This window comes from Borostomias antarcticus (genome assembly GCF_949987555.1).
Source record: "Borostomias antarcticus genome assembly, chromosome: 14".
In the NCBI taxonomy this organism is placed as follows: domain Eukaryota; kingdom Metazoa; phylum Chordata; class Actinopteri; order Stomiiformes; family Stomiidae; genus Borostomias; species Borostomias antarcticus.
Window position 1 is genome coordinate 10,575,895 of NC_140247.1, and position 20,759 is coordinate 10,596,653.

The 20,759-nt window shown below is 47.9% G+C and overlaps 1 protein-coding gene across 1 annotated transcript in view; it reads right to left on the reverse strand.

The window, feature by feature from the left end:
- Nucleotides 1-10,054: 10,054 nt before the first annotated feature.
- The window catches only part of asic2 (acid-sensing (proton-gated) ion channel 2), a 99,056-nt gene continuing 88,351 nt past the window's right edge, over nt 10,055-20,759 (reverse strand). The window contains exons 6-10 of the mRNA XM_084448321.1: nt 15,451-15,604; nt 14,928-15,019; nt 13,535-13,614; nt 12,779-12,847; nt 10,055-12,580 (exon numbers count right to left, since the gene is read on the reverse strand). Of these exons, the coding sequence (XP_084304447.1) occupies nt 12,479-12,580; nt 12,779-12,847; nt 13,535-13,614; nt 14,928-15,019; nt 15,451-15,604 (497 nt within the window). The 3' untranslated portion in view covers nt 10,055-12,478. The remainder of the gene's footprint in view (nt 12,581-12,778; nt 12,848-13,534; nt 13,615-14,927; nt 15,020-15,450; nt 15,605-20,759) is intronic.

Here is a 20,759-nt window from a genome sequence, read left to right on the forward strand (position 1 = left end):
GGCAATTGTGGCAGTTGTTGCTGGACTTCCAAGACAGTTTTGTCATGAGTGAGGAGGAGGTGGGGAGAACGGATCTTGTGCACCACGACATCAACACGGGGAATGCCCCGCCCATCAGGTGCCGTCCTCGCCACCTCCCTCTGGCTCGTCAGGAGGCGTGTGACAGAGCTGTGTGGAGCATGCAGCAGGCAGGTATCATCGAGCCCTCCGACAGCCCCTGGGCGGCAGCCGTCGTCATGGTTCCCAAGAAGAACGGGGACTGGCGGCTCTGCGCTGACTACAGGCCGCTGAATAACGTCACCAGGAAGGACTCATACCCCCTGCCGCGCATCGATGAGTCCCTGGACCTAGTCTCCGGGTCCTTTTGGTTCTCATCCCTGGACCTTCGCAGCGGGTACTACCAGGTGCCTCTCGCCCCAGCGGGCAGGCCCAAGACCGCGTTCTGCACGGGGCGGGGGCTGTGGCAGTTCCGAGTTCTCAGCTTCGGGCTCTGTAATGCCCCGGCCACCTTCGAGAGGCTGATGGACAGGGTGCTGGCTGGTGTCCCCCGTGAGCAGTGCCTGATCTACTTGGACGATATCCTGGTCCACGGCAGCTCTTTCGAGACAGCCCTGGGGTCTCTGCGTCAGGTCCTGGGGCCTCATTTATAAACGTTGCGTAAGTACAAAAGCGTGCGTAACCCATGCTGAGCAACTTTCTACGCAACTTTCGGTATTAATAAAAAACGAGCTGAGCGATAAGTTGGCGGAAGGTGTGCGTAACTCTACGCACACTTCGACCCTCCTTTAACTACGATAAGCAAGTTTCTGGAGAAAGGGGAAAACGCGACTCCGATGGCAGAGAGATGAAACTCGGGAAAGTCTGCGAAACACATGACATATTGAATAATAAATACATCGGTCGCTGCAAGAAACCCTCCAATGTGTCACACAGTTTAAACGGAATCAATCGCCACCGTAGCCTAATCACGAAATAATGTCGGCATTGCTTTGGATGTGTCTGTGAATTGACCCATTTGTGTTATAATATAATGTTATGTTGTAGGCCTATTCATTTATAGGCTATTCCGTGAAGCATCACGGGCAGTAGCCTATGAATAAAAGCCACATATTATGTTGATAACACAACACGACACGAGCCTATAGGCTTATCATAGTAATGATTCCGTATGTCGATGGTCTACAACTATAAGGCCTATACCGCACCAAACAAATGTTGCATTCGGCGTTGAAGTATATTTATTCAGTTAATCATTTATTTAGTTAATTATTCGTATGTTTAATTATCCACCTATTCATTCGTTAATGTATTTATGTTGTATTTATAGCCTATATTTTATTAGGCTTTTATGTAAACCCGAATGACCACTGAGGCAAGCCGCAATTACAATGATGTTGAGCAACGGTGAATGGAAATGTCCTAGCACTACTTGAGGCAACTGTAGGCTACATTAGGCTATATTGTACATCATCATATATCCTCATATTGTCTTATGATTGTCATGTAGCAGGCATACGAGGAATGTGGGCCTAAAAACGCATGTCATCCCAATGCTCACATGCCGCTTTGGTAGAATTAGCTGTGCGCAAAACAGCGCATGGTGATGCGTCTCCAAGTTGTAAGAACACAAGGGAGCAAGTTAGATTATTAATTTGCCGAATCGTCATGTGTGTAGCAATAATTACCCTTTATAGAATCACATGAAACTCATCCATGGAACCCATATATTTACAAGACCTCGATACAGGCACTGATAGGCTATAGCTGGATTATAGTAGGCCATGACGCACGGGGCCTTGGATATGCCGGTACTTGGCACAGATGTTGTAATATGTGCTTGGCTATCCCGCAACATCCATTAGAACACGCAGCTTCTATATGCCTACAGAATGTTTTGAGAAAGTATGTGAAATGCATGATATCCCGGAAAATACACAAATTGGCTGCTGCAAAGAACCCTCAGATCTGTCGTACAGTTAAATTGGGGATACTTGCCTTAAGTAGTCACTATGCCTACATGTTTGCATTGTTATGGATGTCATTGTAAATTGACCTGTTTATACGTTGATAAGTTAGGCATTTTATTAATGGGCCACCCTGTGAAGCATTAGATTACGTGCAATATAGATCCAAACCCCATTACCCATGCAACAACACTATAGGCTTATAATGATTATCAGTTTGGATATAAGCAGCCACCTAATAAGGCCTACCGCACTAAACGAATGCCAATATAGCCTGCATGAAAGATAATTCATTATAATCTAAATGGGACCACTCAGGCCTAACAGGTGCTCTTATCAGTCGTGCACATGTGAAATCATCGTTCCGAAAAGATCCTTTTGCGGCGTCTCTACCTCGTTGACCAATACCTCCACCTCGAATCGGTCAAATGTATCTTTCTCTTTCTGCCTTTTGCACTCGGCTCCATTGTCGTTGCATATGTATAGGCGTATCACTGACCATTTATAGGCAATTGTGGGGGTTAATTGGGGTGTGATCAGAACGCGCGTTCACGTGCGCCAAGTTAAGTGTTGATTGTGATTTATAAAGGGCAGCTGGCGTAGGCGTGCCTGAGTGAACATGGGTTGTGATACGCAGCGTTTTATAAATCGGAGATTTTTTGTGCGTATATTTTAGTAATCACTTAGCTAAGCTAACTTAGTTACGTGGATTCTACGCAACGTTTATAAATGAGGCCCCTGGAGAGGATTAGAGCAGCGGGCCTGAAGCTGCACCCGGACAAGTGCCGTTTCATGCAGAGGGAGGTGAATTTCTTGGGACACCAGGTGGGGGGTGAGGGCATAGGCACCTTGGAGGAGAAGGTGCAGGCAATCACCAGCTGGCCCACCCCCACTAGCCAGGCGCAGCTGAAGAGCTTTGTCGGTCTGGCCAGCTACTACAGGAGGTTTGTGCGAGGGTTCTCCAGCGTGGCTGCACCCCTGTATTAGCTGCTCCAGAAGGACAGGGACTTTGTGTGGACCAAGGAGTGTCAAGAGGCGTTCAGCAGCCTGCAGCGTGCCTTGAGTGAGGCCCCGGTGCTCTCCCCGCCTTTTGCCGCCGCTGTGACCCCTGTACGGCTCGCAAAGGTCCCACTGGACGCTCCCATGCCCCACTGCAGCAGTTTCCAGCTGGGGCACCAATGGAGAGAGTGGCGGTGGACGTAGTGGGCCCGTTTCCCCGCTCAGACAGGGGGAATCGCTATGTCCTCACCGCCATGGACTATTTCACTAAGTGGCCCGAGGCCTACGCCCTCCCGGACCAGGAGGCAGAGACCATAGCGGACGCACTGGTGGAGGGCATGTTCTGCCGCCTGGGGGTGCCCGAGTGTATCCACAGCGACCAGGGGAGGAACTTTAAATCCCGGGTTTTCGCCTGCATGTGTGACCGACTGGGGATGCACAAGACCCGCACCACCCCCTTGCACCCCCAGAGCGACGGTTTGGTGGAGAGGTTTCACCGGACCCTGGGCCAGCAGCTGGCCATCCTCACGTCGAGGCATCAGCGAGACTGGGACACGCACCTGCCCCTGGTGCTTATGGCGTGTCGCTCAGCAGTCCAAGAGTCTACCTCCTGCACCCCAGCCCTTCTCATGCTCGGGAGAGAGCTCCGCACCCCGGCAGAGCTGGCGTTTGGGCGTCCTCCTGACTCCCTAGCCATTTCCCCGGGCCCAGAGTATGCCAGGAGGCTTCAGGACCGCCTGGAGTCAGCCCATAGTTTTGCCCGCGAACAGCAGCAGCGCGCTGGCATCAGACAGAAACGGAACTATGATGTGGGGACCCGGGGAAGGCACTTTCTGCCAGGAGAGCTGGTCTGGGTCTACAGCCCCCAACGGAAGAAGGGCCGGTGTCCCAAGCTGGACAGCCAGTGGTCGGGGCCCTGCAGAGTGCTGGAGAGGGTGGGGGCGGTTGTCTACAGGGTGCAGCTGCCCCCCCGCGGGAGGAAGGTGGTGCTCCACAGAGACAGTCTAGCTCCCTACACGGGGGGCTCCCTCCCTCAGGGCTCAGGGAGGGCGTCGACCCCTCCTCCTCCAGCGTCCCCCCCGGCTGCCCCCTCCTCGCCCACTTCAGGTTCCTCAGTGATGGTCCCCCCAGCCCTTTCCCCGTCACCCCAGTCTCCTTTCCCTGTCCCTCGGAACAGCAGCCCCCTGCCGGGGACTGGTCTCCCCGGGCACTCGTTCCCTGCTTCCCCGGCTGCATTCCCTGTCCCCCTTCCCCCAGCAGCACGCCAGCCCTCGCAGAGGAGACCTCCAGGTCGCTTTGGAGACTTTGTTTGTTCCCTCGGGGGCGAGGAACGTATTGGTGGGGGGGCAATGTAGCGACCTAGGATGGGAGTAGTTAATGTGTGAGTTGATGGACGTTTGTGGTTCTCACGTTTGGGTTTGTGATTGGTGGACTGGGGGGGAGGCGGGACCTGGGGGTTTTGGCTTGCTTGTCTCTTCCCTGGTGTTCGCAGTTCGTTGGTGTGCGCGCTAACCAGCCCGTTACTGTTCTCCGGTCTATTTGATTGCCATTTGCTATACAGTGGAATAAACATTCGAGTATTCAACTGTCTCCTCCTTATTCAAGACATTACAGTATGGAGCCACCATGCACGAGTGACTATCCTCGCGCGCAGGTGCAGTTCAGTTCTGCTCGCGCGCACTTCAGTTCTACACGCTCGCAGTGCAGCTCTGCTCGTGCAGCTCTGCTCGTGGGCCTTTCTTGCTCGAAGTTAAATTCTGCGCGCTCGATGAAAATGTTTCACAATTTGGGGCGGATACCAAGGGAGGGACTTCCTTCTTGTGATTGGTCTGGTTCAACGCAGTCACACCCACATGGACCTCCTTGTACCTTAACAGCTTAATTTAACTGAACTACAGGCAGACAGACAGTTTGCCCAGATGGTGGTGGTAATACACCATGACGTTGTTTGCCAGTTCTCCTAAATAAGAAGACCCAGACAGGGTCTGCTGTCTCTGTCTGCTTTTTGTGAGCAGCCGCCTTAACTTTTCCCATTTGTCTCTGATTTTAGTTGACTAATGTTAATCGTGTAACTTTAGGCTAAGTTACACTTCTGCTCTTCAATCAAAGGTAAGTTATATATTTGGATGGAAATAGCTAAGCCAGCTTAGTTTAATGTTACGCTCAGACTGTCTCAGCTACTTCTTGCTTCAAAAACGCGATTGACTGCTTTGAGATGTGTTCTATTATGTTCCATTATCGGTAACCAGGCAGATGTTAGCTAGCGGTACAGTGGAAACAATCCAGCACTCATGGAGATATCATAAATTATTATTTATTTAATCATGGCAAGGGCAGGAGCGACAACCAACGTTTCAGCCTGATGGCTTTCCTCGGTATGGCTGCTGCTTGTGCCATAATTGAATAAAGAATAATTTATGATAATATCCGTGAGTCCTGGATTGTTCCCACTGTAACATGACAGATATCCTCCTAGACCGTGCGCCCGCAAATCAATGAACCATGAATGAAACCATAAGAGAGCAGTTCCCAGCTAACCCATTATTTTTAATGTAGGCATGATGACTGCATGAATGTACGTGCCACTGTGTGCTTTGTACATATTTTGAAAATTTTTGTTTATGATTTAATTCAAAGCTATTGCAAGATCCAATAGAGAAATTCTTACATGCAAACAAAGCACACATTCAATTCACCTCTGTCACTCTGAAATAGAGGTTTTACACAATGACTCCTGGAAGCCATTCACCGATCAGTCCAAACCACGTGGTGACAGACTGGACTCAGCACCCAGCATTGCTCAAGGTAAAAATGCTAATTTTGCGAGGACGAGAATTTCTCTGATCACCTCCATTTTCCCACCTTAGCCCAGGACCATGTCAGGCAAGGGGGAAAGTTTATCCTCACAAACTCCAGATGACCTAGCTTAGGGGTTTTCAGGACCATAAACAATGATCGTTGGTATCTCACTATAGGTCAGCTAGTAACCTGCTAGACCGTCCTGTTACCCCTTCAAGTATTGGTAAAGAGAGATTTACATATTCATGTTTGGGTCCTGTCTAACAGCATAAAAGGCTATGTTCTGTACATTCTGTTTACGTTTCTGGGGAACTTTTGATGTGACTTTCGGCAACTGATCGTCATGACGTCATAACGTCCCTCCCAGGGTAACTACGAATAAAACACGCTAATTAATGTGAATGGAGAAACAAGGCTATTCGTCTGTATGGGTTCATTAAACAGAAATCCACCACATTTGAATCTGTTGAAGAATGAACATGTGCTATGAAGAATGTGTTTTGCATGTTAAAACAGATCATATCTTCACCAAAAACCTGTTGTCATTGTGCTTTATTTAAGTAGGGGCCTGATGAGCTACAATGTTAAAGGAGAATGCTCTTTTTCGACAACCTGGACCTTATTTACGGCATATTTTAAGACGTTTGACTCACCGAGATAACTTTGGTGTAATTCAGAGGCCTGTAGAAGAAATTTAAAATCCAGCGTGAGCCAAGTATATCCATGTAATGGCGGCAGACGGGGCACCGAGAATGCAGCTTCTAAAAAAATGATTTTGTGCCGCGAAACGGTTGTTTTCATCAATCTATTTTTAGGAATCGCTAGTTGTGCTTCCATAGAGCGAGGGCTTGTTGTGGTTTTCACATGCCTCTGTAATATGATCTTTAGAAACGTCTTTAGAAACTAAATAAAGCTTCCCCACTTGCTCCAGCACGCATGCGCAGAGCAGCGCGCAGACTGGCTATTCTCCGTCTGTAGGCTACACTCGCGGCTCACATTCTCTACGATCGGCTTGTTGGTGCCTGGAATATTGTGTGCAATATGGCTGAATATTTATCAGAGTTTTGAGGATATAGAAGATGACTTAGAATATGATGGAAGCTGATCGTCTTATAATATGCCGTAAATAAGGTCCAGGTTGTCGAAAAAGAGCCTTCTCCTTTAAGGGGGATGAAAACAGGGAAGTGTTTCTCAGCAGCCATACTCTCCAGACCAGGGTAATGGACACATGGCTGCCTCTTCATCGCAATGTTAATATTGTGCCTAACTAGATACAGGATTTAATGAAACAAACGTACATTAATGCAGACATCAATGCACATTTTCCATCAGATAACACATGCAAAGGAATCTCAGCTTATTAGCAGGCAGTCAAAAAAATTGGATATGGGCAAAAAATCTGATCTGGCCATCGAGACCTGCAGTGCAAATGTGGCCTTAGTCTCTGGTCACATTCCACAAGCTGCAAGGTAGAAGAATAAAGAATAAATGCAGACAGTGATTAGTTTACTACAGTCTGTTGTTCTCAGAAATTGCTAGCTTAATCAGGCCGACATGGCTGCACTAGAGAGGGCGTCTAAGTTCTCAATCTCCACCACCATAATGTATCACTGTCATAGCCTACTGCAAGTCTTTCTGTCTGAAAGTCCGACTACACTTTGTGATACCATTTGATAGGCATACACAGAGCTAATGAGACGGGGGTTTAAAAAACACAAAAAAACAGCAGGCAGGAAATGCCAGGGCTTTAAAACTACAAGCTCGCTTTGGAGAGAATTCAATTATGGCACCTACCATATCGAATATGAGTTCGTTTTTGAAGAACCCATTAACCTCAGTGCTTAGGATTAATACTGCAGCAGCCTTGTCTGACACAGTTCACAATACCGTACTGAAAACAGCAAATGGAAAAGCTTTTGGGAAGGAAAGGGCCACTGGGTAGTAGATGGTCTGAAATTGGACCTTTTAATTGGACCTGGAGAAGATCCTTTAGAGGATCAAAATACTATTTATTTATATATTTATATAAATACTATATATATATATATATATATATATATATATATATATATATATATATATATATATATATATATTTGATATTTGGTTGGGTCACTCAGCAGCACCACAGCGAGAAGCCGTGTGTGTGACCACTCAATCAATCTTAATGGTCTCAGAACACGGGTATAATAATTATACACTAACGATGCAGGTAGAAATCAAAATGTTCTCTTTCATTGGCATGTTCTTCAATACAGCGTAATGAGCACTTACACTTGTAACAGTTTTTGAACGCTATACACATAGCACTTAAGACCTTTTTTCCCTCTAAATGACACTACCCATTTCCTATTGAACTGTGCCTACCTTCCTGCCTCGTGACACCAACCTGATCTCGCTAGACCACGATGGTCTCACGAGGCTACTCTCTCTTCTGCACTGGCCATCCTGGAGACGTTTAGTAAAAGCTGTGTAACCATCCATGATAGATCATCACAACCATTGATGTAGAAGTCAGATTCACCCCTGTGACAATCATTTGACAGGACTGTCCTGTCCTCTGTCATGTTGCTGTTGTGAGAAACCTCTGAGCATAGAGAAGAGCAGTAGAGCCTACCCACTACAGTAGCCTACCAGCAGTAGAGCCTACACACTACAGTAGCCTACCAGCAGTAGAGCCTACACACTACAGTAGCCTACCAGCAGTAGAGTCTACACACTACAGTAGACACACACTACAGTAGCCTACCAGCAGTAGAGTCTACACACTACAGTAGACACACACTACAGTAGACACACACTACAGTAGACACACACTACAGTAGCCTACCAGCAGTAGAGTCTACGCACTACAGTAGACACACACTACAGTAGACACACACTACAGTAGCTACCAGCAGTAGAGTCTACACACTACAGTAGACACACACTACAGTAGCTACCAGCAGTAGAGCCTACACACTACAGTAGACACACACTACAGTAGCTACCAGCAGTAGAGTCTACACACTACAGTAGCCTACCAGCAGTAGAGCCTACACACTACAGTAGACACACACTACAGTAGCCTACCAGCAGTAGAGACTACACACTACAGTAGACACACACTACAGTAGCTACCAGCAGTAGTCTACACAGTACAGTAGACACACACTACAGTAGCCTACAGTACCAGCAGTAGAGACTACACACTACAGTAGCCTACCAGCAGTAGAGTATCACTAGATCTATCTATCTATCTATCTATCTATCTATCTATCTATCTATCTATCTATCTATCTATCTGTCTGTCTGTCTGTCTGTCTGTCTGTCTGTCTGTCTGTCTGTCTGTCTGTCTGTCTGTCTGTCTGTCCGTCCGTCCGTCCGTCCGTCCGGCCGGCCGTCCAGCCGGCCAGGAAATACCTTACTTTCTTAAAATCTGAGAGCGTCTTAACCGGGCGGCAACATTGTAAACGTACTGAATAGGATCAGGAGGACCAGCACCAGGCCATTCCCCTGGTTTTGTTTCCAGTTGGCTAGGATATATAGGCCTGATAAAAGTACGGTACCCTGTTAGCACTAAATGTCACCCATGTTGACTGGATATTAATGCGATGCTAATGTGGTGGAACCGCACCGAAACGCTCTATAGAGTTTGTGCCACTTCGCCGCCCAAACTAGTATTCTGAGGGCTTATTGGCGGTTCAAAATTGAAAGATTGACAGGTCGTAGCAGCAAATGAGAGATGCTACCCCAGGTTAGATGGGCGGGGCATATCTATGGTAACTATCTAACGTAGTTAGCGTAGCTTACGTTAGTGTATCAGCGAAATAATTCTCATGGGTCTGGCGTTGAGACTATCATGGGACTAATGTCTGTGTAGCAGCCAACCACAGAAACACAGTTCTCAGTGCCGAGCAGCGAGAGGAAACCTGACCAGCACATATAGTCACACATCTAAAGGAAAAGCCACTTGGAAGCCACTAAGTGACTTTTCCCTTAGATGTGCGACTCTGCCATCTTGACTAATGCAGTAATTTGGAGCAGAGTGGTGCCAGGACACTTCAGTGAACATTGAGAGTGTACTACAAATTTCAGTGGAACACCAGGTCCCACTGTGCCAATTTGTGCATTCTGTCCCGTTCCACACCACAGCATACCACCCAGAACAGAGGGTTGCTCTCGCTCTCAGCATCCTCTGACAAACGTATTGGAGGAAGGCGTGACACGGCTATGCTAGACAGACGTAACGGTTACCATCAGATTATGACAAGAGACTGCTGCAAAATAACATTTTTTGTTTAATCGTTTCACATTAAAAACACAGTGTATGCTGCATCACAAAATGAAAAAAAGCCGCCCTGTAAGAACAACAGTACTCAAAAGAGGATAAATACGGAAACCAGTGCAATCCACATGTCCAGGGGCCTGGAGACGTGAAGATGACCACAGTCCGGGCCAGGCCGGTCGAGGGCTACTCCAGAGGAGCTGGAAGTGGAGGCTGTAAAGCCATACAACATGATGACAGGATACACACACAGCATAGCTCAACCACGGACAGAAAATTAGGAGTTCAAACACTCACAAAACACTTCATTCCTACTGGCACTGTACATTACCATGGTGGTCGGCGATGGAGGCCTGCTTTTGGACGACGTCATAACGGACGATAAATACGTTAACTCAGTGTGCGATCGTCACGTCGTACTGTGATGTATGTCTTTAGGAAATGGACTCTACTAGCTTCCCCGCCACTGGCCCGGTAGACATTTCGGATGTCTCTCCTGTCTAAACAAAATGTCTGGTTCAAACTGTCTGCGTAGAATTAAACTCAAATCAAATCAAGGTCACTTGAGGACACTTACACACAAATGCTCATTGAAATGAAAGCCAGTATAATTAGTCTGGTACCCCTTTCTCTCTGTACCAATAGAACTATCTACATCACAATAGAACACTCCCCGTATCCTGCGACAGAAACCAAAACATAATTTCAACACGCTGTCATCATCAGCACTTTCATAACAACTGTGATTATCATTCAAATGCGTTTTTAATTGTCTGGGCAGGGGAGCATCCTGGTAATGGACACATTGATTCAGCCACTGATGAGAAGTTATCACGCGTGCTAAAACATGTCCTCTGGCTACCGGGACTGTGAGCAGAAAAAAGGTGATTTATGTGAGAGACATTTGTTCTAGGCTTGTTCTATGCCAGACTAGCAATGTCACTCGTGCCACACAAGTCTTGTCATTAGCTAATAGCTCACAGCCTGGGGGTAAAGCACATCATTTGGCGTGTCAGAATATCGCACTAGTTATACTAGTCTTTGAGAAACAGTTCAACATTACAGTACCTCACTTCTCCTAATTCAGTGTTTTATTGATTTACTTTGGACAAAATTGTGTGGGTTTTCCCACTCCTGCTCAACGCCACACACTTACCAGCCCAACATACCCAGACATTATTCACCACTTACAGTATGACGCAAAGCATGAACAACATGGAGTTGTCGAGATGGACATCTCACATATGAACTATGATTTATTTGTTTGTTTTTTTACATATTCAATCTGCACATTCTATTTCTAGTTCTTGGCCTTCCCTCAAAGGCCAGGTCACAGAGAGAGAGAGAGAGAGATGGATTGAAGGAGAGAGAGAGAGAGAGGGATTGAGAGAGAGAGAGAGAGAGAGAGATGGATTGAGGGAGAGAGAGAGAGAGAAAGGGAGAGGGATTGAGGGGGAGAGAGAGAGAGAGATGGATTGAGGGAGAGAGAGAGAGAGAGGGAGAGGGATTGAGTGGGGAGAGAGAGAGGGATTGAGGGAGAGAGAGAGAGAGAGATTGAGGGGGAGGGAGAGAAAGAGAGAGGGAGAGGGATTGAGGGGGAGAGAGAGAGGGAGAGGGATTGAGAGAGAGAGGGATTGAGGGAGAGAGAGAGAGAGAGGGATTGAGAGAGAGAGAGAGAGAGGGAAAGGGATTGAGGGAGAGAGAGAGAGAGAGAGAGAGAGATCATATGGCACATGTACAGCAACACCGCAGTCCAGCATAACGCATCAGCAAGGAGAGCCTTATCAAAGAGAAACCGGCGCATGCAATTCGGACAGTTCACAGCTGTTTATGGTACAGTTTTGGCAGTAGACCGTACAGATGGACGATGTGTGATATACAGATGACCTGTACAAGGGCCCCCCTCCTGTCGCTTGGACTGTGTAATCTGTGTGTGTGTACTGTATGTGTGTGTGTGTGTGTGTAGAGAGAGCCAGGGCTTCTTCAGAGGTCTCTGGGGACGCAGGAGAGGGGGAGAGGAGGAGACGGGGAAGGGGGAGGTGGCCATTCCTCCTTCACTAACAATCCAGTAACGGGTAGGCCTGGTAAGTCCTGGTCACAGCGCCTCGATCCACACAGCAGCTGCTTCGGGCAGGCTAGCTCCCAGGATCCTCCTCTCCCTCCCAGCTCTCCCTCCCTCTCTCTCTCTCTCTCTGTCTGTCACTCTGTCTGTCTGTCTGTCTGTCTGTCTGTCTGTCTGTCTGTCTGTCTGTCTGTCTGTCTGTCTGTCTGTCTGTCTGTCTGTCTGTCTGTCTGTCTGTCTGTCTGTCCTGCCTGGTTAAAGAGCTGCTCTTCAGGACTGCTCATTAGAGCCGTGGCCGACGCTTGCCGCGGGTTACCGCTGACAGACAGGTCCTCTAGGCTGGGGAGAGAGTTGGGGGAGGGGGGTAGGGGGGCGGGGGCGGGGGGATCAGCAGGCGATCTCCTCCAGCGTTCCCAGGGTGGTCTGCAGGGGCACGGACGCCGTGTGGCTGATGACCTCAGAGTGGTTCGCCATCGGGTCACAGGAACTCTGCAACCCACGGATAGGACATGCGCGCGTGCACACACACACAGACACACACACACACACACGCACACACAGAATATTAATACACTTCACCGAGGTATGGAAGAGGAAGTCACTCCTCCTCACTTTTCCCGTGGGCCGAGCGTGTGATGTGGAGGGGGTTCGGTCCGGTTCCGGTCCGGTTCCGATCCGGTTCCGTACCACGTCCTCGCCGTGGCTCTCCTCCTCCTCGTCTTTGCTCAGCAGGTCCAGCAGTCGTTCCTTCACCACCTAGAACCGGAGCACATCAGGCCGTTAGGGCCAAAGAAAGGAGCCACGCAAAGTTCCTGGCTGTTAAAAAAAAATAAAAAATTGGAAATTTACCGTAGCAGCAATTGAGTTTACTGCGGAGGTCATTATGTTCTAATTGCGGTAATAAATGTTGCTGCGTTTGCTATTATTTCATAGGTGGTGCAGTAACTCGGTGACAGTCCCCCCCCCCCCACCCCCCCTCTCTGACTGGCCATTACAACCGAAGTCAAGCTCTGAAAAGGACTTTTCATGTGTAATTCTGGGTGTTTTGTGCCGGGCATACAGTATTTGAGCAGACAGACGGAGATGGCGGGGCGAGCAGCAAAGCTGACTTGATGAGAATGTCTTATCGTACTGTACAGCTCCATCACTGAGCCCAGACGGGCTGATGGGTGGCACAGCTTTTAGTGGGGAAATGTGAATGTGTTCGCTTTGCTTTCAGTCAAGTGTGTGTGTGTGTGTGTGTTTACCAAGAAATTGCAAACCCATATAAAAGATCCATGATAATTTTGTGCGGGAAGGTTTGTGGGAAATGTGTACGACCTGGGGTGGGGGGGTGGGGGGGTTCAAACTGTGTGTGTGTGTGTGTATTTGTGTGTGTGTGTGTCAGTGGGAGTGCAGAGAGGCGTGTGTGACGAGAGCGTGTGTGTCCGCGGCGGGACCGACCTCGTACGCGTAATCGAACAGCTCCAGGATGGTGAGGATGCTCGCCCCGATGAACAGGCCCATTTGGCCGCCGATATCACCTGCGGGCGGAAAACAACACGGCTCCAGAATCCAGCGAGAGAGATGGGGAGGAGGAGAGACAAGGAGGAGGAGAGACCAGAGAGGAAGAGAGACAAGGAGGAGGAGAGACAAGGGAGGACGAGAGACCGGGGAGGAAGAGAGACAAGGAGGAGGAGAGACCGGGAAGGAAGAGAGACAAGGAGGAGGAGAGACAAGGAGGAGGAGAGACCGGGGAGGAGGAGAGACAAGGAGGAGGAGAGACCGGGAGGAGGAGAGACGAGGAGGAGAGACAAGGAGGAGGAGAGACGGGGAGGAGAGACGGGGAGGAGAAGAGACCGGGAAGATGAGAGACAAGGAGGAAGAGAGACCGGGAGGAGGAGGAGAGACCGGGAGGAGGAGAGACCGGGGAGGAGGAGAGACAAGGAGGAGGAGAGACCGGGAGGAGGAGAGACCAGAGAGGAGGAGAGACCGGGAGGAGGAGAGGAGGAGAGACCAGGAGGAGGAGAGACTGGGGAGGAGGAGAGACCAGGAGGAGGAGGAGAGACCGGGAGGAGGAGAGACAAGGAGGAGGAGGAGAGACCGGGAGGAGGAAAGACAAGGAGGAGGAGGAGAGACCGGGAGGAGGAGAGACCAGGAGGAGGAGAGACTGGGAGGAGGAGAGACAAGGAGGAGGAGGAGAGACAAGGAGGAGGAGAGACCGGGGAGGAGGAGAGACCAGGAGGAGGAGAGACCAGGAGGAGGAGAGACCGGGGAGGAGGAGAGACCAGGAGGAGGAGAGACCAGGAGGAGGAGAGACCGGGAGGAGGAGAGACGAGGAGGAGAGACAAGGAGGAGGAGAGACGGGGAGGAGAGACGGGGAGGAGGAGATACCGGGAAGATGAGAGACAAGGAGGAAGAGAGACCGGGAGGAGGAGAGACAAGGAGGAGGAGAGACCGGGAGGAGGAGAGACCAGAGAGGAGGAGAGACCGGGAGGAGGAGAGGAGGAGAGACCAGGAGGAGGAGAGACTGGGGAGGAGGAGAGACCAGGAGGAGGAGGAGAGACCGGGAGGAGGAGAGACTGGGAGGAGGAGAGACAAGGAGGAGGAGGAGAGACCGGGAGGAGGAAAGACAAGGAGGAGGAGGAGAGACCGGGAGGAGGAGAGACCAGGAGGAGCAGAGACTGGGAGGAGGAGAGACAAGGAGGAGGAGGAGAGACAAGGAGGAGGAGAGACCGGGGAGGAGGAGAGACCAGGAGGAGGAGAGACCAGGAGGAGGAGAGACCGGGGAGGAGGAAAGACCGCAGGCCGAAAGGAACCAGGGATGACGTGAGCGGTGAGGCGCCGGTCGACCTACCCAGTAACCCTGCCACCTCGTAGGCTTTCTTCTGCTCGATTGTCTCGTAGTTCAGGGCCTCGAAGAACACATCCAAGACCAGGATGTTGTCCCTGAGGGATGGAGAGATGGGGAGGGAGACATGGAGAGGGTTAGGACATCAGAGAGCAGGGCATTTCAGCCGTATTAACTCCCATCAAAGACATCATTAGAGCCATGAATCACTCTGCATAATTGCAGCATCATTAGCACTTCCATCTAGTGAAGCCAGCTCTCTGATATAAGATTCCTGTTTCCACTTTAATGTGCCTGTTCTTTCTAAATACTTGTTTTGAATAATACCGGTCTCTTGTTAGTATGTCACACTTACTCTCTGAGCGTTATGCCCACACGCTAAATCAATCTGCATCTCGGTGCATTCATGTTCCCTGTACCTGCGTACTACTACTATGACAGCACAAGCGGCCATGTCACGAAGCACAGGGGCATCATGGGGGAACGGCTGCGCGTCGCTGGGCGGGGAAGAGCAGACGGGCCCACTCACGTGATGTACTTCTCTGACCGGTTGAACTTCTTCTCCAGGTAGCGCGCCGAGGTCTTACTGGGGATCTTGACCATGGAGAGCTCTTTGTTGTAACGGGTCATGTTGCATGGCGACCGGCAGATGCAGTTAGCGCTCTCCAGCATGGACAGCTTGGCTAGATGGGGGCGGAGACGGCGTGGGGGTGGGAGGGTCAGGGCGAGGAGGGGGGGGGACAGGGCAAAAGCAGAAGGGGAAATGCTCGTCAGCTGGCTCCCATGTGGAGAAGAAGTTGTAGAGTTGCTAAGCACATCGACCATCCGCTGGTGCCGGACAATATGGTTACAAAGAATACAAAAAATTGAGGTCCACACTGACAGCTGCTCCAAGGTATTTTTTTTATTACTAGAGGACAAAAAAAAACAATGTTTCGATCCAAGGTGTGTCTTCGCCACCTGACGAAGACCCACCTTGGGTCGAAACATTGTTTTTTTTTGTCCTCTAGTAATAAAAATACCTTGGAGAAGCTGTCGGAGCGGACCTCAATTTTTTTTCCCATGTGGAGAAGCCATGAAGGGTACGGTAACCCGATAGTTCAGATCCACTTGCTTCTGACAGCTTTGGGCACACAGGGCTGCCGTCTCTACCGTTTTATTCTGAGAGCAAGTCATATATCACAAGCACGCATGCAGGCACACACTTAAAATTCAGTGCTTTTCCAGTAGGAATATATGATGTTCACACAGCCCTGCAATTAGTCCCACGTTTTGACAAAAAGTCATGTTAGCGAAATTATTCTATTTCTAGTCGAAATGCTGAGGTTCAGTCCAAAGCTGGCTAATTTTATTCCAACAGCTATGAGTTTGCAAAGTCGGGCTCTGTAGTAGGAGAGCCATGAAAAATTCAAACACAGCATTATGTCCACTGTGGGCACAACCTGTTCTGTGCATGGATATGTAAAACTCCACTAACAATTATATGATAAGGTTACCAGGGCCCTAATAAATAAATAAGTGCAGTTCTACAGCTGACCTGTATGTGATGACCCCGGGCCATTGTTTACGGCCTTGGGAAACAGCTGCTAGCACATAGAAGAGTTATAAAAATAACTGAGCAACCCCCTTCCTTATAAACAAGGTCTAACCAGAGAAGTTAACAGTGAGAAGAGAAAGGGTGTTCATGAAAAATGTTCTCACAAACTTGCATATCCACATATGTTCTGGTTTCACTGGTATCAGACATGAAATGATAAAGAGATTTCCATTTCTCTATTACAGTCTCTGTTAACATCCTTCGGAGAACTTCAGCCATGAAGTTTCCACTCACCGGCTGAAAATGAACTTGTCTGGTGGAAGTGCCAACCCCACCCCCACCCCCACCCCCCAGGTCCCCACGTCCCTCTGACATCCCAGCATCACACTTCTTCAAATTATCTCCACATTCTCCCCAGCTTGGTTCTCTGAGTGCCTGAGCAGAGTCAGCCTGTGACTTTAGAAAGCCTGGTTTCTCAGTGTGACAGCTGGGTGGCAGACGCCCAGGTCTCCGTGGTCATAGCTCAGGGCCTCCCTGGTGTACTAATGACCAACCCTCAGGGCCCGATAGTCACAGAAGTGACACAATATGGCGTCTCGGCTTTCCTGTTTATTTCCATACAAATGAGGGGTTATTGGATTTGGGTAGCTCTGTGTCCCAAAATCCTCTCTCTCTCTCTACACCAAAACAAAGAACCCAATTTATTTCAAATATTTCCATGGAAAGGGAGTGTTTTTGGATGCTTAAATAATGTCAGTAACTCAGCATCCATCTTTATATAGAAATCTATTTTTCAGCTGGTTACAGTTGTTGACTCAAAGAGTTAACACTTTTTATCTGTGTGTGTGTGTGTGTGTGTGTGTGTGTGTGTGTGTGTGTGTGAAACCATTCTGGCAACCCAGGGGACAGGGAAGACCACAAATGCCAAAATGGCAGTGGCACACATACAAGGGAAGCAAGTTGCAGAAAATAGAGGTTGTCTCTTTAAACTTAGTGTTACAAATGAAAGATCTCAAACAAGTTTGTCGTAATACTGCAAAGCAGTTATTCCAGAGCGAGTTTAAAATTATTAAAAGAGGTGAAAATCACTATTAGTCTCGCCATGTTGAGAGCTGCAGGAATGCGAAAGGAGAGTTAGTTCTGTAAGAACTGGCATGCGAGATCTCTTTTCTAAACAAGTGACTAAGAGTATAATCTAGAGCTTAAGGTAAAGTGCAAAAGTAAATAGCAAAAAAATAAATAAAAGGTGCTTCCATCCATCTTCATCTGCTTATCCGGGGTCGGGTCGCGGAGGTGAAGGTGCTTAAGAGGGACAATCCTATGGTGAAATACGAGCAGTCCTGATGTCGGTGGTCAGTTCACTGTGTGGCCAGGACAGAAAAGAGCTGTGACCATGTCACAACCTCAAACCTTGTTCCATCTCCGAACTGTAGCAATTAACAGGAAAACATATGCCTTCACTAGTTTGTGTATATATGTGAAAATCTAGACCCTCATATATTTGCCATCTGTCTCCTTCCTCCTCTAACTCCGCCCGGCCCCAAACCATTTCAGGACAGCAGCTATCATTTTACATTCTTTCTCTCCTCTAAAATCATTACCATGAAACAATTATTCAAGATATGTCTTTGTTATGTATGAACACGACAGGCTTTCCAGCCTTCGTTCATTGTTCAGAGCCACGATACACGATGAGAAATGCATCCTGTGTTCTGCCCGTGCGTAGTAAGCAGCAGAGAGCCCGACTGCCTTGGCCGTGTTTGGAGCCAGGTTGTTGAGAGAGAACAGACCCAGCTGTCCACCATTAAAACAAAGAGCCAGGCGGGCTCATGGTGCCCAAACTTCCTGATTGACACATCTCATAAACTTGAGCAAATTGGCTCAGACTTCCAACAAAAACTGTTTTACATAGACTGATCCAAGCTGTGTATGTGCATGCTTGCAAGGTCTTAGCTCCATTTCAAATTAAACCAATTTGGTGGACAGAGTGAGTGTCCGTCTGGACTAAGAACCAGGACAATGTCTGCCGGTCTGTAGGTAACAGAACAGTAGCTGTGTGGGAGAAATAGAATGCCTCCATGCAAAAGTGTGGGCAGGAGAGTTGATGGCCTACGACTCACAAAATGGTTTTATAAGGCTTATTTGGCATTCATGATTCCATCCAGTATGATGCTGAGATGGAGAAGGTAGAAATATGAAGTTAACAAACTTTGTAAACAGCCATCTGGGGAAGAATGGGAGCAAAAAAAAATCACCAAGTTGCAGGATTATATGCAATTAAATATACTTTATATACATCTCAATATATTTGATCTCTCTCTCACACACACACATACTTGTGTACTTGATGGACTTGATATACGGTAGGTGCTACAATGTACAGTATGACAGAATCCAAACACTGATGAGTATCTGTATCTCTGTTGTAGATATTATTATTATTATTTTTATTACTATTAGGAGTCGGGCAGTCTCAGCTGTCGGAACCCTCTTGTATTGTCAATATTTTTCTTCTTCTTCCTAGGAAGTCTGACTTCCCATGCATGAAAAATCAGCAAAATTTGCACATTGGTCCAGTCTTATGCCAGAAGTCCTCAACTGGCATTGGGGGCCAATAGTCCTGATGGTGGCACTACAGCAACCATCTAAAGTTTAAAACAAAAAAAAATCATAACAAATCAGACATACATGCTATCACTTTGCAACCACCACCAACCTGTAGGCCCAAGTGAGCAGAAACGTCCATATGCTTTGAGTTGGCAGGACTAATGAAGTCCATATGAAGTTTTTCTCAAATACTGTAAAACCTATCAAACCTACAGTACTCCCTCCCACATTTTTGGTCAATTGACACCCCAATTGCTACACTACATCTTCAGACTGTCCTCCACAAACGATCACAGATTTTGGAAATATCCAAAATTGAACACACAGCGCATCAAAACGTTTTACTGTAAACAATACTGTACTTAGTTTTTGGTTTAGTTTTTTTATTTCTCCTTGTGGACAGGGGAGACCACACATGCCAAAATGGCAGTGTCACACAGAGACAAGGGAAGCAAGGTGCAGAAAATAGCCAGAGGTTGTCTCTTCAATAAACTTAACTTAGTTTTACAAAAGAACGATCTCAAACAAAATCCACACATGAGGCCGCATGCTTTCTGCCTCAACCCTCTTCTCCCAGGCTTCTTCTGGCCTGGGCTTTCCAGTTTTTGGTGAGGGCAGGTGGCTGATTGCTGAAGCAGGTGTGGACAATCAGCCCAGGTAGTCATTAAGCTCTCTAACCCACAACCTGTGGGGTTCTGGGAACTGCAGTCCCACAGCTAGTGGCCACTTTGTGGCACAGGCGACCATCTTGGGTTGTGAGGGCCCCGGGTTGCCACAGTATTCTATCAAAATCCAATCATGGTTTTCATGTAAAACAAAATGTGTGCTCATGTACATTAGTTGGACTGAACCAATCTCAACCAATAATATGACATCCACTAAGATTAATTATTTGGGTAGTTAGCAACAGCACTGCATGTCTTTGGCTGTTCACATTACATTAGTCATTTAGCTGAAACGTTTATCCAAAGTGACTTACATAATCGCATTTAATATAGGAAGTTAGTGTACTGCTATTCATCAGAACTCACAAGTGCATCTCCTTTCTAAACAAGTGACTAAGAGTATAATCTAGTGCTTAAGGTAAAGTGCAAAAGTAAATGACTAAAAAAGCAATAGGTGCTCAAGAGGGACAATCCTGGTAGTACTTCTTGAAGAGGTGAGTTTTGAGTCTATGGTGAAATATGAGCAGTCCTGATGTCAGTGGTCAGTTCACTGTGTGGCCAGGACAGAACAGAGCTGTGACCATGTCACAACCTCAAACCTTGTTCCATCTCCTAACTGTAGCAGTTAACAGGAAAACATATGCCTGCACCAGTTTGTGTATATATGCACACCTAGACCCTCATATATTTGCCATCTGTCTTACTCCGCCTGGCCCCGACCCAGTGCTGCGCAGCAGCTATTATAATAATAATAATAATAATAATAATAATAATAATTATTATTATTATTATTATTATTATTATTGTGTCTCAGCATGTACTTATTCTTTTCCTTTACTAGGGAGCACAATCTGGTACCTGACGAAAAAAACATTTTACTGCTCATTGTTCCTGCATGATATGGTGACCTTGACCTTGACCTTGAGTTTAACGTGGAGCAGCGGACTCGTCATGCTTGGAATACCCCCCTCTGTGTAGCAACTCCCCATAAAGGCAGAGCCCGAGAATCACACTTATCTCTCTAACCCA